Source organism: Nannobrachium achirus (genome assembly GCF_963921795.1).
Source record: "Nannobrachium achirus genome assembly, chromosome: 3".
NCBI lineage: Eukaryota > Metazoa > Chordata > Actinopteri > Myctophiformes > Myctophidae > Nannobrachium > Nannobrachium achirus.
In genome coordinates this window covers 47369489-47388456 of record NC_137812.1, presented here as the reverse complement: position 1 = coordinate 47388456, position 18968 = coordinate 47369489, and the positions used below count along the sequence as shown (strand labels likewise).

At 42.2% G+C, this 18968-nt stretch overlaps 1 protein-coding gene across 1 annotated transcript in view; it reads right to left on the bottom strand.

Annotated features, from left to right (window-relative positions):
* The window catches only part of mtnr1aa (melatonin receptor 1A a), a gene marked incomplete at both ends in the record, with an annotated part of 53064 nt that extends 34823 nt beyond the window's left edge, over positions 1 to 18241 (bottom strand). Inside the window, one exon of the mRNA XM_080721264.1 lies at positions 18052 to 18241. Coding sequence (XP_080577390.1) covers positions 18052 to 18241 — 190 coding nt within the window. The remainder of the gene's footprint in view (positions 1 to 18051) is intronic.
* Positions 18242 to 18968: the final 727 nt, after the last annotated feature.

Sequence of the window (18968 nt, the reverse complement as noted above, 5' to 3'; positions counted from 1 at the left end):
TTCTCTTTCCCTTTTTAAAGTGTGATTTTGACGATGGGTGATGGTTAGGAGGGTACTGAAGTTTGAATGACTGACAACCACTGTGGAATACAGATGAAGGTTTGAACGAGGGATGGTGTTCAAGATGGGACATTAAATATAACTTTTTATGTGTCGGCCGTAATGCTGGTCATTTCACGCCACACTGCTGAATTGTATTAAGACAATCTATGGCGTAAATTATTTTTGGGGGGAGGGGAGGGTTTTTTGTTAGTTAACCAGCATGTTTTCTGGGTGCAATGCAAGGCGCAAGGTGAAAAAGGGGTTATACTTAACCCATTAAGCCCGGGAAAGGAGAGTAATTTTAGCGTATTGGCTATTCACAAATAGCAGATATACAAGCACGTCACTTCGTGCTGCACCAAAAAAATTAGAACAGCTGATTTAGAAGGCATTTGAAAAAACTTAAAGGGCTCTGAATTCGTCATTAGACCAATCAGATTGCCGTCTCTGGAGTCGGCCATGTCAGCCCTGAAGAAAAATGATAGCCATTTTGTATTTTAACAAAATGCCAAGACACCAGAGGGTTAAGAGCTAGTTACGCCTGCATCGAGGCGCATTGTTATTTCAATGACGGATTCAGCAAGTTGGAGGAGGCGTTTGTGCTGAGGAAGGGGAGCAGCAATAATAATGTGATACAATGATGTCAGGAGACGCGGGGGAAAACAAAAGCTCACTCGCTGCACACCCAAACATCACGTGGAAGGGAGAGGTGGACTGCGCTCATATTCACCGCTTAGGGTAGCTCTCCATGCACAGATCTTCACATAACAACGTAATAATCCCATGCTTATTCTCAGTTAGGTTCTTTTCTAAACCAAGCATGATGGAGACACCCTGTCAGAGCTCCAAACTGATATCGATGATGACTTTTCTGCCGTACAGAGTTAGATAAAAGAAAGACAGAAAGCCATGGATTCACAACATTCTCATGATGATGAGAGGTATTTCATATTTATGCAGCAATATACGTTTGGGCTACTTATTGAAATAAATGGCTTTGATGTTTGTTTGTTTTTTCACCCTCACCAAAGACATTCTTAGACATTCTTATTGATATATGGATAATCTGGCCCATGAATATCATTAATTCATGTCTGAACGTCAAAGAGCTGAGTCCCATGGCCCGTTGAACATGTGCAGATTGTGCACGCTTGTGCACGCTGTGTGTGTGTGTGTGTGTGTGTGTGTGCGTGTGTGTGTGTGTGTGTGTGTGTGTGTGTGTGTGTGTGTGTGTGTGTGTGTGTGTGTGTGTGTGTGTGTGTGCGTCCGTGTACATGCATGCATGCGTGTGTGTGTGTGTGTGTGTGTGTGTGTGTGTGTGTGTGTGTGTGTGTGTGTGTGTGTGTGTGTGTGTGTGTGTGTGTGTGTGTTATCAAGACCCATCAACACATTTACAGTAAGCTGTCCAGGAAGCGCGGGAAGCACAGCGATGCTTCCTCCCTCTCAGTATGGATGTGTTGTGCACAGTTCCCCTTGGACAAGCATTAGGCTTTACTTGATCTCACTGCCCCAAGCGCGCCATGTGCGTCATCCCCAGCTCCTGCCAAGCAGAAAGCGCTTCTGCGCTGTACTATATAGTAAATGAATAAAAATAGCCCCGGACAGAAGCGGGTGTGCGTGCGTGCGTGCATGCGTGCATGTGTATATGTGTATGTGTGCACGTGCGTGTACACTCGTGTGCATGCTGCTCATGCGTCCGTCCTGCCGTCTGTCCGTCCGACTGTCCACGTGTGTTTGGAGTAGGGGTTGGGGAAGATCTCGACATGACTGCAAACATGCTCATCTCTGTGTTAAGTGTTTGTGGATGTGGAGATTGTGGACCCAATGCATCTCCCTTTGGAGAGAGAGAGAGGGAGAGAGAGAGAGAGAGGGGAGAGAGAGAGAGAGAGAGAGAGAGAGAGAGAGAGAGAGAGAGAGAGAGAGAGAGAGAGGGGGGGGAATCCACAAAGGTTTGTTTGCCTGAGAACAGTTCCAGCTCCCTATTCTTGTTTCTTTATACAGCTACAATCTCGTCTTAACGAATGTAATGTTATTTAACCAATTTGTAATGGTAGCGTATGTTAATGCAATGTGGCTAGCACAGCTGCAGTAGTTGGAGGTGGTCTCCCTACGCTGGCCCTGCTGTAAGGTACAGTAAAGTCAGTAAAGTTCTTAGAAGCACTGGTTCTCAAAGTGTGGTCCGGGGACTCCCAGGGACTATGTATACATCGTAACAGTGTTAGACGATTTGTCACCCGTGAAAACAGTCAGGTTTAAAGTATTTCTGAGTGTCTGAAAAGCCGGGCTGAGTGTGAGCAGTTCAACACTTTAGTACCGCACTGATGAGCTCCACAAACAGAGCAACAGCCTACGCAACAAGGTTGTTGGCATGATTGAAACTGCAGAAAGAAAAAACTACTTTGATGACAAAATTGAGGAAAACATAAACAAACCGCAGGAGCTCTGGAAGATATTTAATCTGGAGCAGTAAGAAACTGAAAACCGGATCTGCAAATGACAACATCATTTCAGATGGCACGCTCATTACAGATAAGCTGGACGTGGCTAATTGCTTAAAAAACTTCTTGACAACCATAGCCGCCACACTGGTTAACATACTGCCCTCTCATTCTGGCTTCATGGGGTAAAGCACATCCAAGCATTACTATACACAAAAATCTAGGTAAAAAAAGAAAGCAAACTAGACCCCACCAACTACTGCCCTGTTTCTATTTTATGTTATATTCTTTATGATCTCAAAGATAGAGAGGTTAGTATATGAACAGGTTGAAAAGTATAATGAAGACAGAATAACTAATGTACAAATTCCAATCTGGCTTCAGAAAATCTCACTCCACTGACACCTGCCTACTCTATTTGACCGACTACATCAAACGTGAGGCGGACTCTGGAAAATACTCATTTGGTCATGTTGGACCTCCAAAAGGCATTTGACACTGTAAATCACTCCATACTGATTGATAGGTTGAAGGCAATCGGTATTGATAGTACATCAGTGAACTGGATTAAATCCTGGATTAAAACAGGTGGTGGAGGTGAACCCTGTCCTCCCTCCTCCCAGTGAGCTGCAGCATTCCTCAAGGAAGCATACTAGGCCTTTACTGTTCCTAATATACCGTACGTAAACGACATGCCATCAGCATGTGACTGCAATTTGTCCTTGTTAGCAGATGACTCTGCACTGGTATTGGGCAAGGACAAATTGCAGGTTGAAAAACCCCTTAGCTCTGAACTCACTGATGCTCACTGACTATCAAACTATCATAAAACTACGTAAATCCATTATTTTTCGGTCCAGAATTAAGCTCTGCAAGGTCAAAGACTTCACGGCAATGTTATCCCAAGGAATTTTCTATTCCTAACCTTATTTAAACTGGTCAGGTTATTATTTGACCTCACACTCAGAACGCACCTAACCCTGCTCATTATGCTAGGGTGAGATGGCTTAGGGTAGAGGACAGAGTAATGCAACTTGCAATGAGCCTGGTCTTCAAGATACACTAATGTAATATGGGGTAATTACATTTGTTCTATTGCTATGCTACCAAAATGTGGAATACCCTTCCAACAAACATTAAAAAGTGTAACGCCTTACCCTCCTTAAAAACTGCCATAGAGCATCTGGAAACACAATGGAAACCCGCCTCTAGGGCTTTTTGTGTTATCTTTGACCGCCAACATTGTTTTCTGAGTTATGTCGTTCCCTGCCATGCTTTCTGAGAGTTTTTCACTAAACTTTAAAAAATAATAAAATATTCAGCATCGCACCGATTTGCTCGTGACGATCCACTCCAAAGATAGACGCCTCTGCATCAAGCTTGCGCCCAGCCCCTTTCCCCATAGATTCATTATAGCTATTTTTCCTTTTTTTCCAAAATGTTTTTCGAATTTGGCATAGCAGGTGATTTTAGAATTCGCTATGTGCATTCCCAAACCTGTGTGGCCAACATACTAATTTTAAGGAAAGTGCAAAAACACGCCCACGGCCACACCTCCATGCGCAAATAACGGAGTCGGCATAATGTATAGCGGCCACAAAATACCGTTTAGGGACAGGGCAAGCTGCCTTGCCTACAAAGGGTAAGAATTGCGGCTAAGGCAGTGACACAATTAGGGCCCTAAATCTAGAATTTGCCACGGACAACGATAAGTCTTGCAACGGACACATTTGTCAGAGTACGGACATATTGATGACCCCTGGGACACATCCATTGGTTAATCAGCCTCTGTGTGAGGCACCTGGGTTACTGCCTGGCTGGCTTTGACGTAGAACGATATTGGCAGGACGGTGCTACAGGTGTATGGCGTGATGCTATAGAGCCCTCGCTCAGCAGAGGGGCTGCTGGATGAGAGTGATGCAAACAGACAGGGTGTCATAGAGTATGACGCAGGATACATTTAATGAGAGTCAGAGAGAAAGAGAGAGAGAGAGGGAGATGAAAACATACTGGGTGACTATGTCTGGGAGGTGTAACGAGGAGAGATGGGGAGAGGGGAGTTGTATGTAAAGTATATGCCTTGAAGTCTACACTTAACTCCTCTTGGAGGCGTGGCTGTCACAGGCGGCGGTGGCTCAGGAGGTAGAGCGGCCACTTAGGTATCGGAAGGTTCCCAGTTCGACCCCGGGCTCCCCCTGGGTTAGTGTCGAAGTGTCCTTGAGCAAGACACTGAACCCCTAACTGCTCCCGATGAGCGGGTTGCTGCCTTACATTCCTTTGCTGTTGGTGTGTGAAAGGGTGAATGTAATGCACATTATGAAGCTGCTATATACTGTAAATGCACTGTTATATACAGCCTGTTATATGTGCATAACTTGCCGCCAGAGCATTCTTCTCACAGAGGTATGGAGCTTCTTTATTACTTCTCAATCTGAGCCGGCTACTGTATGTCCCGGAAATCTATCATGGTCCAATACGCCAGTGGTTCTCAAACTTTTTCACGTCAAGGACATATCGGCATATTTGAATATTCATAGATTTAGGCCTTCCCTAGTCAGTGTCCAGTCACGGTCAGGGGTGTCGACAACAAATTGTTTCTCCCATGCAGGAAATGCTAGGAGCATGATTTTTAATGTCAACAAGTTGTCATGTCCTATATAGTCTTGTGTGGCCAGGCCTCTAATCTCGCTCCAAGTGGGGCACTGACATACAGGCTAACAGGGGTGGCAATACGCACGGCACGCACACACATGCACACGCACATGCACATATTAATAACATTAATACAGTTTTTTCTCCATCTATCCATTATTGCTAACATTACAGTGTATTTTTTAAAGTTGAATATAAAATAGTTTATTTGACAGAAACTCTTCGACATGGTAGCGACTTCAATGTTTTCTCCTAAGGTGAGAACAGGTGTGATGTTTTGTGGGCATTCCAATAATTTGTCACTATCAGGCAGAAACCTTGTATCGCCAAATTTCAAATGTTTCAATTTGAAAGTTTCAATGTTTTTTGGTAAATATAAAGCCCTACTTCATCATACTAAAGTGTCGCACAAAAGCAGTGAAAATAGCAGATCTACAAGCACACAACGCCTTGCATCGCGAGGGTGTTGCTGGGCGTTTGTAGATCTGATATTTTCACAATTTTAAATTGTTTTTAATATAATAACAATAAAAGGAAGGTTTTGGACAAGGTTTCCACCCGACAACGACGAAATGCTGACTGTATCCATGATAGATATGCTTCCACACCAGTTTCCTTTCATTATTTTAAACCTTATTGGGAAAAGAATGTTAAACAACATATTAATCATTGCAAAGAATTTTTAAATGCTTTAAAATTGTGTTTGGAGAAGGACTTTTAGAGAGGGATTAAGAAGAAGAAAGATGAGAAATGCAGACCGGGAAAGACGGAGAGAGACAAAGTGCCAGGTTTACTGAGTTAAATAAATCTGTGGATTTACCTGGGGTTATCAAGTTAATACTGTGAACTACACAAGAAACACACTCACTCACTCACTCACTCACTCACTCACTCACTCACTCACTCACTCACTCACTCACTCACTCACTCACTCACTCACTCACTCACTCACACACACACACACACACACACACACACACACACACACACACACACACACACACACACACACACACAGCCTGTCTTCTGTGTGTCTCTCCTGTCCTCCATGTAAATCTGTCTTTTCTGTCCTCCATGTAAACCTGTCTTAACTGGTGTAAAGTAACTAAGTACATTTACTCAAGTACTGTACATGTACTTAAGTATAATTTTGAGTTATTGTCTTATACTTTACTTGATATATTTTCAATGTCCAATACTATTACTTCTACTCCATTACATCTCAAAGGCAAATGTAGTTTTACTCCACTACAATTACTTGAAATCTTTAGTTACTAGTTACTTTGAACATTTCAATTATTATCACAAAACATGAATTAACCACTTCAGCCCTATACATTTCGGCCATTTGATTATTTTCAAAAGATTGTTATACATTTGAAAACTTGAAATAGGACACTCTGCCTAATGACTACTTTTACTTTTGGCTGTTAAAGTACATTTTGATACCAATACTTTTGTACTTTTACTCAAGTCAATTTTGAATTCCGGACTTTAACTTGTAAAGGAGTATTTCTATATTGCAGTATTGATACTTTTACTTTAGTAAAAAAAGAAAAAAGAAAAAGAAAATCCACCACTGTCTGTGTTTTCTGTCTTCCACATGAACCTGTCTCGTGTCCTCCATGAGGACCTGTCTCTCCTGCTGTCCTCCATGTGGACCTGTCTCCCTCCTCTCATCCCAGGCTTTATAAGGAATTCCACAGAACAGATGCAATGAGACTAGCAGACACTCAAAACAATCTCCACGGTTAGGCGCATAATCATTCAGGCTCTAATAAAAAGGTACTTAATGAAAAACTGCCAGGTTCTTTCCAGCTTCTCATTTGAAAGGGACAATGTGGAGAGTAGAGACCGACAGTGAGAGAGAGGGAGGGAGAGGGAGGGAGAGGGAGAGGGAAGGAGAGGGAACTCTGGATGCTGTGGTTAGCACCAGTGTTGCCATGTACGCTGATTATAAGTGACTTTGGGCTTGTTTTTCTGTAAAGTCGCTTGGGCATTGCAACCGATCTGCTGCCACACAGGTTAGTTAGTGTGAGAATTGATACAGTTTACATCAAAGTACACCAGTAAGACGCCTAAGGGCGTCCCTTTTATGCTCATATATGGAGATCCCTGCTATGAGTATCTGACATCACTGTGATGTCACCTGTTTATGCCCATATTTGGAGATCCCTGCTCTGAGTATCTGACATCACTGTGATGTCACAGTGATGTGTCAGGGCAACCACAGTGTCAGGCGTTACCCGTACACGGACAAGCTGTGTCAGTTCTCATAGTAGGTCATTGTAAACACACACGGCTTGTAGATCAGCTATTTTTGGCTATTGTCACATGTTCAAAGCCAGTGTAGGTCTCATGTGACCTAGTCGCTTCTTTTGGGCTTGTTTTCATTGACCTGGTTGCGTATTTCTCTAGCAAAATCTGGCAGCACTGGTTTTGCACAATAACTGGTGGAGCAACCATAGCGTAGGACCCTATACTTTCTACCACCCAGGCTCACAGTCAGCTCATTGAACTGATCTAGCTGTGAAGGGAGTAAAGGCAAAAATGTTCACATTCATCTCGAATATGAATTTATAATACAAATGTTTAACATTCTGTGTAAAAAGTGACCCCGTAATGGAAACTCCATTTTGCCATGTACAGTAGTAGTACACCAAAGACTATTGAGCTCTTGTCCCTGGTGCTCTTGTACAGATACTTTTCTCGTACAGTACATGTGATCACTTACAATTACAGAAATATTTTCTGAGCATTTCATCTCTGAGCCTTGTACAGTATGTTACATTGTGGCTAATTATGTCAGCGATGAAGAAACAGGGAGAAGCTCTCTGCTGTCTTTGCCCTGAAAAAGCTGTGTCTTCTTGTCTGTCAATCCTAAAAAAAACAATCTTCCATTAAATGTTTTAATGGCCTCTTTGACAAAAGGCCAAGATTCACAAACTCTTATAGGCTTAATGACGTCAAAACCGAACTGACTGTTGTTGGTTCAAAAGAGGATAGATATCAAGATTATCAGCTGCTTTGGATCCTCTTCGACTGTGTTGTAAACAACAGGCAAAAATATGGGAGTGTAACTGATTGTAGCTTCTCTCCACATTTTAGCCCTTTAAACAAATAAGCATTTTATTTGAGCTTAAATATTGCAAAGGATCATTCCCAAAAGACCATGAATTGTGTTGCCCTGCCAACAGATACATTCCGTTGTCTCAAACAGACTAGACTACTAGCAGACTGGTCTTCGGCCATCCCAACAAATCAATTGACTGACTCCAACTTCTCCAGGATGCAGCTGCAAGCATTCTTAGGCTGGACTCACACATATGCGTGAAACATCTTCTCCGTATCGTCTGAGAATGGCCACTGGGGACGCCGTACTAATGCATTGTCAATTTGTTTTTTTGTCGTTGCCGTGTCTCAAGCTCAACCGCAGCCTGTCTTTTGGCCAAGAGACATGGCAACGACAAAACACCAAACAACCTTCCATTGACAATGCATTAGTACGGCGCACCCAGTGGCCATTCTCAGACGATACGGAGAAGATGTTTCACGCATATGTCTGTACGGCGCCTTATCAAATCCAGGAAAAGAGAACACGTTGCTCCCATTTAAGCCTCACTTCACCGGTTAACTGTTTAGATTTGAAAATGTTATTGATGACTTTAAAGGCAGGAATGGGACTGGTGTCTCTGGCATTTGAACTCCCAATGAACCTTCACACAGAGGTTCATATGAAGTCACAGTGATCACAAGTTCCTCGGTCGAGACCCTTCTTTTAAATCTCTTCTTAATGCCTCTTGACTCTTGGGCACCTAGCAATTAAAACTGTTGAACCATGAACCAGTTGATGTGAGTTAACCATATCACAATGTCAGTCCTGTGTCTGCATGCTCCGTGGGGCTAATATGAAAGAGTTTTTAGACACTGATTCAACCGTCCTCATTGCATCACTTTATGCATCAAGGAAATAAAACGAAAACACACCAAGGTCATGCACGTGTGTGTCTGAACAAAGGAACAAACAATTATAAGTACAGTACAATGTTCAGTTCTGCCACATTTTGTAGGTATAAATGGTTGTGTGTGTGTGTGTGTGTGTGTGTGTGTGTGTGTGTGTGTGTGTGTGTGTGTGTGTGTGTGTGTGTGTGTGTGTGTGTGTGTGTGTGTGTGTGTGTTTGCGATGACCTACTCATGTACTTTGATCATGTAAACTGTATCAATTCTAACAGTAACAAACCTGTGACAGTAAGTTATTCAATGTTACAAGAGCAATGGTATCTTCTAGCTAGCACAATGAACGCATGTAGAAACTCATACGGTGTAATGCAAAGGGAAACGTGGTGAGTAACTGAGAGTTCTCACCCACTGTCACAGTCCTGCTGATTTTGGTGACCAATGACCTTGCCTCTAGTGCCACCATTAGGCCTCAAAGTCCACTTACACACACAATCTCAAAATATAATGGGCCTCATGGTAATTTTCCACCTACTATGCGGGTCTACTTGTGGGACTTAATCTAAGACTGTTTTTTAAAAGTTGTCTCACTTCAGAGTCGTGTGGCTTAATCACTACTCAACAACAGGATTTCTTAAAGGAGAATTCCGGGCTAGCCGCAGTGGGATTTTACGCTAAATCGCCTATTTGTATTGCTCAATGATTTATTTTTCTTGTTTACATAATATGTCCTTCATAATGGCGGAGATGTGTACACGGAGTGTTGTCAATATTATGGACTTCCGTAAAGAGGCAAACTTTCATTAAATCCCACCCCCTGCGGTCAAAGCTAACTCTAACTAACCTTTTTTTTGCCTCTACCACAGCCTTTTTGCCTCTACCACTGCTTAATGGTTGGAATAACATCAGATTACTGTAAGAAAAGCAGTCGTCCGGAATTCTCCTTTAATGTGATAGACAGAATGCTGTAAGAATGTCAAGCCTGCATTCATTGGTTCTTGGGTTAGGGTTACACTGTACTTAATCAAAGTTTTAAACCACAAATAGCAACCCTAAAATGTATTTACATAACCTTATGTTTCTTCAAACTCTTTCTTATACGAGAGGTATACTATGCCGCCATGCCAGTCCTACTAACACACACTGAGTATCAAATTCAAGACCAATGTTTGTACTATTTAGGCTAGTCCCAACTATAAAAACACAAGAGAGCCCAGAGACTTCTTGGCAATAAGCCTCGTACCAACAATACCTCTTATAGAATACAGGCATACTAAGCTATGACCTTCGGCCTTTTTAAGCCTCGGGAACACCCTAATAGCTGAAGCCCTGAGGCCCACTTGAACAATAATAGCCGAAGAAGGGTTGTGAATAACATTCTAACACAACTCTGACAGCCATAGTGTAAATTAAATATGTTCAAATGGCAGTATAGATTACATCGAATGTAATATTATTATTAAGTTAAGCCCCAGATATACCATGTGTTAGTTCACTGTATATTTACATAATGACGACAGATCTGTGTGTCAAATAGTCCAGTCGTACTCAATACCTTTGATTCAAATCTATGCAACCTCAGTATGGCGGTGAAAGCCTAGCATCTTGAGCCAAGACGGGGCCCAGTGGGGTTCAAAAATAAGCAGCTGCAGTGTCAAGGGTGGAAACTCTGGCAAGTCATGATGAGGCTTCCTGCTGGGAGAGGATATGTTGTGCAGGTTAACAGTGCATGCTACCTCCCTAGCTGCTTATGGCCACATGTTCTTTTCGGTGTTACATGTCGTTGTTGTCGGGTGGAAACCTTGCATGTCCAAAACCGTTCATTTTGTATTTATATTTAAAAAAAGATTATAACGAATGAAAACAGCACAAGTTGAGTGCTTGTAGATCGGCTGTTTTCACTACTTTTGTGCGACGGCCTTGTATGCTGAAGCAGGGCTTTACTCTGCGATAAAACGTACACATTTGAAAATCGGAGATACAAGGTTTCTGCCCGACAGTGACGATGTACAATCTTTTTTTGTGGAGCAGGTGCTTCATGAAGACAGTAACAAGCCAATAATTTGACTGAGATTTTGATGAGAATAGCAGTAATTATTAAAAAGGAATGAATAACACTCTTGAAACCCACTTTTCGGGCCTGCCTTGCTATGCTTTGATCTCCTTTTTTTTCTCCCAATATAGTCATGCCCCATGTACTGTACTGTATAGTGCCTTTCACTGCTGACTAGGCTTTCTTCATATGATATCTTTGTGGTGCAATTGAGTTACATTACACAACCCTAGTATTAAGAGAAATGTAGTGTACATATGCGTTAAAAAGAACATAATCGGTGATCACATGTCCATCATTACAGATCTTCGGAAACTTTGTTTGTTATATATTGAACAAGCCTGCTGCTGACCCATAGACACATGTGTGCGTAGCATTGTTCCGGACCGGCACGCATTACGCGTAGCCACGTAGTCGGAGTAATGAGACATCGGACAGACCCATTCCTCCCCAGACACACGTGGGTAGTTTCAGGCGGACATAAGGTAGGCAGAGGTACACGCTATTCTTCCAATGGCCAATTGTGTTTAGTGGAATCCCCAATCCCTATTATGAGCTATTTGAGTTGTTGATTCTAAACCCACGAAACACACATGACAAATGTCAGAATGCCAACCAATTACAGCTAAGTAAGTTAAGTATAGATTATTGTCCCAACATTCCAGTAACCAATACAGGTTGGTTATTATTGTAAGTCGCTTTGGATTAAAAGCGTCTGCTAAATGCCTAAACTGTAACTGTAAACTGTTGGTCAAGTGGACTGCATAATGGTGGACAAGCAGTTTAATTGAATCCTCTCTTCCAAAGATAAAAGAAACCACTTTAAGAATGGACAGCAATGAACAGTAACATTTCTACTCTGAGTCTGAGTGTAATGTGAGTGCAAAAAAACACTGGTGCGAACAGGGGTGAAACGTTTAGTAGGTTCCAGGGGGCCTGGGCTTAGAGGGGCCCTCAAATGTGCTATGGTGTATAGATTTAATGATTGAAAAAATATTTAAGGTTTAGTGTGAAATCATAATCATTCCATAGGCAGCAGGATTCCAAGTGATTCAATCACTGGTTTATCTCTATTTCACTTTCGCTGAGTGAACGCTGTGAAATCCTGATGTAAAACAGGTTTCCACATATGAAAATGATAAGAAATTGAAATGCAATGTTGCAGAATCAGCAGTTACTGTAGTATTTAACATGATCGAGGGAGGTGGTGGCATTTGATTGCTTTTCACGACACTTTCATTAACCAATTTGGAACGAAAACATTCATTTTAAATGGAGAAACAAACAAACACCCCTTAATTCCTCGCTAAGCTCTTCAAAGTGTTTTATTGGGTTGTGAGCAACAATAACGAATACTTGAAGGATAATGAATGCGAATGATCGGAAATAGCTTGTTTGCTGGCACATCGCCAAAGCACACAAAACTGAGAAAGTATCATTTTCCTTTGGCACACACAAGGACAGAGAGAGCAGCTCCCATCTCTTAAAATGGTGGTGTGTTCTGAGCAGCTTAGAGGGTGATTTGCCACAGTAAACTAAAACATCCTCCCAGCCTGTCATTATTTGTCATCATAGATTTTGACTGGCGGGCAAGTCACCTTTCACGTTTCCTTGGCTGTTGTTGAGGCTGTCAAGACTGCACAGCATGCTACCTGCTCTCAATCAAAACAAGGACAAATGGCTAAACGTGCAGATATGCAATGAAAATAAATCGGATAAGTTATTGGCCCCATTGACGCCAGGTACCGAAAAACTTGTTTGCTGACAAGGACTCTGGGATGAGGTCACCGAGACATTCATTCAGTTGATGTCTCTGGCTCATTCACCAATCTAAAGGATGTCGCTGTCACACACACCCAACCACCCGCAATTTCCCTCCAACGATCTCTCTCGCAGGTCCATGAGCATCAGAGCATCAGTCCATACAGTATAGCCACTGTCAGTCCCCGCCAGGGACGTGCAGAGAAAGTTAGAGAGGCATGGGCTGAAATTTCTAAAAGGGCCTTTTGGTGAAAATATTGAAAATAGAAGACCTCTGAGACGCGTTGTGAGCTTTGCAGGTCGGCTATTTTCGGTACTTGATACCACACTAAACTAAGCATAATCAAGTCAATACTGGAGTTGTGGGGTACGGAATGGATTTCTACACAGAGAGGGCAATTCTTTCAACATAAGATGCTGCATTCAAGTTCAGGAGCGTTTGGACAAGGCAATTCTCTTGAATGCTGCCTTCAGGTATGGCATGGAAAGGGAGCATTTTCATTTCTTTCACCATAGTAAAAACTGCATGCATGAGAGGGCACTTTTTACAGACGAGTAAAAGGGCAGGGGCTCAAGCCCCCTTTGATGTCTATGTGTTCACATGCCTGATCCCTGCATTATAACACAAAATGTGACCCTCAGGATCGCATGCCAACCCAAACTGACAAAGTATAATAATAAATAAATACAAATAAACACACACACACACACATACACAAACACACACACACACACACACACACACACACACACACACACACACACACACACACACACACACACACACACAAATCGTCACTGTAGGGCAGAAACATAGTATCTCCAAGTGTCAAATTTGTATGTTTTTCAGTAAAGTAAAGCCCAATATACAAGACTGTCGCAAAACTAGTGAAAACAGACGATCTACAAGCACACACCGCCTCACGGCGCGAGGCGTTGTGTGCCTTGTAGATCGGCTGTTTTCACTAGTTTAAATCATTTTTAAAATGATAAACATATATACAATATAGATTTACACCGATTTCCAACGATATATACAGTATATATGCCGTTCTTCTACTGGACATCCTCAAATGACTTATGGTATGAGCCGAGAATTTTTTAATCCCCCTCATTTCTTCACGGATGAGAACCCATCAGCAACATGAAAAGCAATTGCCAGAGGATTGAGAATGTGGAAGGTTAGACAGATCTCCACAGCTGCTCAGATAGCTGGCTGCTGCGCTTGCTATAAGTCAACGTCGTCTAGACTGCCGTCTTTATATATTTTTTATGGCATGGCTCCAGTAGACAAGGTGAGCCATCTAGAAGAGGGTCTGTGTGTGTGCGTGCGTGCATGTGTGTGTGAGTTTGTCAGTCAGTCTGTCTGTGTGTATTTGTCAGTCGGTCTTTCTGTGTGTGTGTGTGTCTGTCTGTCTGTCTGTCTGTCTGTCTGTCTGTATGTCTGTCTGTATGTCTGTCCGTGGCTAATCTCGCAAACCACTGGACCGATCAGCTGCACATTTCTTCTGCTCGCTGCCAGTCGGCCATGGAATTAAACCCATGAATATTTTTCACATTTTGTGAATTCATAATCTCAGACCCACCGTCCTGCCGCCCCTCCATTGGGAGGACTTAGTTGGCATGTAACGATTCACTAAACGCACGATTCGATAAGAGTCACGATACTGGGATTGCGATTTTGTCCGAATTTAGTCTTTATGGAGACACCAATTATAACGCTTCCCAGAGGTCTGATGGATGTTACACCAAGTCAAGCACAGCATGGTTTGAGCCAAGTCTGCAGGCGGACTTCCACCAGATCAGAAACATCAACAGAAGGAGGATTTTCTTCGCTGTCATAAACTGTGCACACAGTTTACTGCTGCATTCACAACTTTATCGCCAGATTCGCCAAAGCCAAATTTACTCTGTAGTATGATGTGTGTGCGAGTGAGCAAACTTGCATGTGATGAACAACAAGTCTATTTCTTTTCTAAGTTACAATTTTACAGTGTAAAGACGGGATTAAGAGGATGACATACAACTCAAACTCACAGGTGAAATGGCGGATTTGATCGCATGATTTTGCAGTTACAGTACAGTAGATCATATAGAAAAGATGGGGTTGAGTAGGTTTCTATGATGATAAATATGGCTGTAAATTTACTTTTTTCCAATGCACTTCTTTTTTCTTTTGCATGAATGGAAGAGAGAATTACAAGTCTTGGGATAGCCAGGCACCATCATTGGGAACTGGACTGGAAAATTGTGAATGCTCTTGTAATGCTTGACCGTAAGAGCCAGGGCAACGCTCTACACTGGCTATAGTATTCCCTCAAACTTGTCACTAGTGTCACACAAGACACCATCAAGTCTGATTTTTTGCTTTTTCCTGAGCTTATTTAGATCCTCCGATGTTAATTACATTTGAGTGCTGGCTAGTGCAAAAATCATTGATTTCTTCAGGAAAATGATTGCCCGAAGAACTGAGAAAAGAAAGAAAAAGAAGACACTTTCTGACATGAATGGAACACATTGTGATACAAGGCAACACATTTGATGTTCTAGGAATCAATAAATGCTGTGAAGATGATCTAACTCACTGCAAGGTTGATTAACCTCCATCTGCTTCATTATGACCTCTTTACATGTAATTAAGTCATAATGAATCGTGACCGACTTCAAAGGTGCACGCCAGCTGAGTTTATCACTTGTAACCAACTTGCTCCTCTATGTTTGCGGAACGAGTAACATCAACACACTAAATCAGAGAATATGTAGGCCTAATCTCCTTTGTCCCAGTACACAATTCTATTTATGTAACAGTAGTGTTGTGTGCACACACCACTATTAAAAGGCCTAAATCCGGGACACAGCCATGGCACAGTTTGCAGTGTGTTTTATCAAATGGAGGGGATTATCATGAACCACTGAAATCGGAAGACGTAGCAATAATCATATTTCGATATACATGTGAGTGTGTACGACACATGAAGTAGGCTATTGTTTACTATCCTTTTAATTTTTTCACATCTTTAAGACATAAGTGCGTTCCGGGCGTTTGCTTTGCATTTTTGGCTGAACCTGCCCTATCAGTGGTTCTCAACCTGTGGGTCTGGACCCACAGGCGGGTGTTTTTTTCCTTTTCTTTTCTTTTCTTTTTTTAACTTTTATTTCTTTCTTTTGTTTGATTTTCTTTTTCTTTTCTTTTTTTCTTTTTTTTGGAGGGGGGGGGGGCATCACAGCATCAAAAGTAATCAATAAAAACTGGTCAAACATTGGCCAAATTGTCAATAGAAAGAGGCAGAAATTGTGGAAAAAAAGCTGATCAACACGCTCACAATAGATCTGCTATTTTCACAATATTTCTCTGCATGTGGAACCAAGTCAAACTAAATTGAATGCCTCAACTCCTACAATTCCAAGTAGTCATCATGGTGGGGTGGGGGGGTCCCAGTTAAAATATGATTCTTTTGCGGGGTCACAGCCTGTAAAGGGTGAGAACCACTGTCCCATATGACTCTAAGAAGCCTAACTGCCAGTCGACTGACAGGAGCACAGCATCGCTCTGTAGCCAGACTGGGTCAGGACAAAAAGCGCACATGGCTCTGCAGAGATGATTAAATTATGTCCAATTTCCCAAAGCTCACTTCCCAAAGCTCACTTCACTGTTTGTTCACTAAACCAAACAGTCGTTATGTCAATCTTACCCTTGCACTGAAGTGGGCTTAAGGATCCAACTCTATATATCAAGTCATCATATCACATTTAATAACTCAAATGTGTTTTGGGTTAATTTGTTCCGGATTGACACAAGCTCCATCACTGAGAGAAATATAGGCTAACTCAACATTAATAACTAAATGATTGCCATCATTCCAATCGCACGGATCAATAACATCGATATGCTTTGAATGGAGGAGGAAGGAGATGCTGTCAAAGCCTCGCCAAGATAAATCGCTTCTCTTGGCTCCGGATAATGTGTCAATAACATTTCTTTTTCTGTCAGTTCACTTGGCTGTTTAATGCCTCCACTAAACCTGATGCATTACCTCTATGTCTGAGAGAAAGCATACTAACTTGACTGAAAATAAATATCCACATCTATCTCTAGACTAGAGCATCTAATGTAGAGTTCAATAGTTGCAAAGCACAACACCGGCATGGGATATTCCTATTTCAGCAAAACACCATTCCACTACAGGATGACAGCATTTATAGGCTACTTTGTTTCTTCTTTTCTTGCTTTGATTAGTGATGATTGAGACCAGATGAGACCAATAATTTACTTCTATATCATGTGTTGTGTTGTCTATATTAGGCATATAGCAGTAGCAGGGTGCATGCATCATCATATAGAAATAAATAAATGCTTACAGTCCCAGCGCGTGGTAGCATATATAGTACTCATTTACAGTTTTAAATGTATACAAATATTTTGAAAATATCAGATCTACAACTCACAATGCGTAGCATAGTATGCGATGGAGATATCCTGCAAGCTGCAGTGCTTAATTTGTCAATGAATAGGTACCGGATCCCTGCAGGCTGCGCGCGTAAACTGTCAGCGCACATGACAATTTACAGCTCTTTTTCTTTTTTACGCACCCACAATATAACATTAGCAGCAAATTCTATGACACCATGTGTGTATATAGCTTGTCATTGTGTGTCACCACTACTGAATAAAGCACCAGAAAAGAAATACAAGAAATTGAATTAAAGAAAAATGCTGCAGCCAAAAAGGTCTCTATTTGGAAGGATGAAAACATAAATGACTAAACAGCACTATTTTGATTGACAGGGAAGGTCCCGGATCCAATCAAATAGGTACCGGATCCTATCAAAGAGGTGAGGGAACTTGTTCCCCTCAAATTAAGCACTGGTGCAAGTCTCACAGTCACAGTTCACATGCAGTCTTCACACTGGAAATCTCAGTTGGAACTGTTACCCCGCGACCCGATTCCGGATAAGCGGATGAAGATGGATGGATGAATTTTTGCGATACATTAAAACCCAGTTGAATTGAACAAAAACAATCTCGTTTGGCTTTGAATGAATGAATGAATGAATGAACTCCAAAGCGTAGTAGCTTTGAGTCCAGGCTGTGCCGCGCGCACCGGGCGCCACGCGCTGTCCGATCTGATCACGCCACTTTGGACTCACCTGCGTTCCTGAGCTTCTTGTTCCGATACACGGAGAAGATGACCAGCAGGTTGCCCAGGATGTCCACCACGATGGTGAAGATGAGGAAGCACCCGAGGGTGGTGGTGACCCACGGGGGGCGAGTGCTCTGCTGCGCGTGGTCCGGGTCTAGCTCAGAACTGTTCAGGTGATCAGACCCATTTATAACCATTGTACAACAATATTCACGCGACTTTTTAATGCACTCAGCCAAATAAACCGTCAACCTCCAACATGCATGTCTAAAAATCCTAATCTAGATTCCTTAGGAGACGCCGGCGTGGTGGTAGTAGCGCTGTTGTCATCTTCTTCTCCTCCATGCTGTCAGCTTAACTTTCTCCCCTGATCTCCTCTCCTCGTCTCCCACGCCGCTCCAAGTGTCAGCGTCTGTACTTTTATGAGTGTGTGTGTGTGCGCGCCCATCACTTTGTTGGTATACATGTGTGACATGGGATGGGAGAGAGAGAGGGAACTTCAGACCTCCCTAACATGTGATTAAATGGCTATAAGCGACGTGAGGCGCTGTCGCGGGCGTTCTGAGGGAAATGCTGACACCCCGTGGCCATGCCGCGGTACAGCAGCTGTTACACTGGGAGATTAGACATGTCCAACTTTGTCACAACAGATGTTAACAACAGTGGTGGAAAAAGTAGGCCTACTCAATTTTTTGACTTAAGTAAAATTATCAATAATACAATGTAGAAATACTCGCAAAAGCTCACAAAAATCACAATGCTAAAGTTTTCAAATAATTGTAGTGGAGTAGGAAAGTACAATATTTGCCTTCTCAGATGTAGTGGAGTAGAAGTAAAAGTATTGAAATTTGTAAATACTCCAGTAAAGTAAAATAAATACCTCAAAATTGTACTGAAGTAGGCTACTTGAGTAAATGTAGGCTG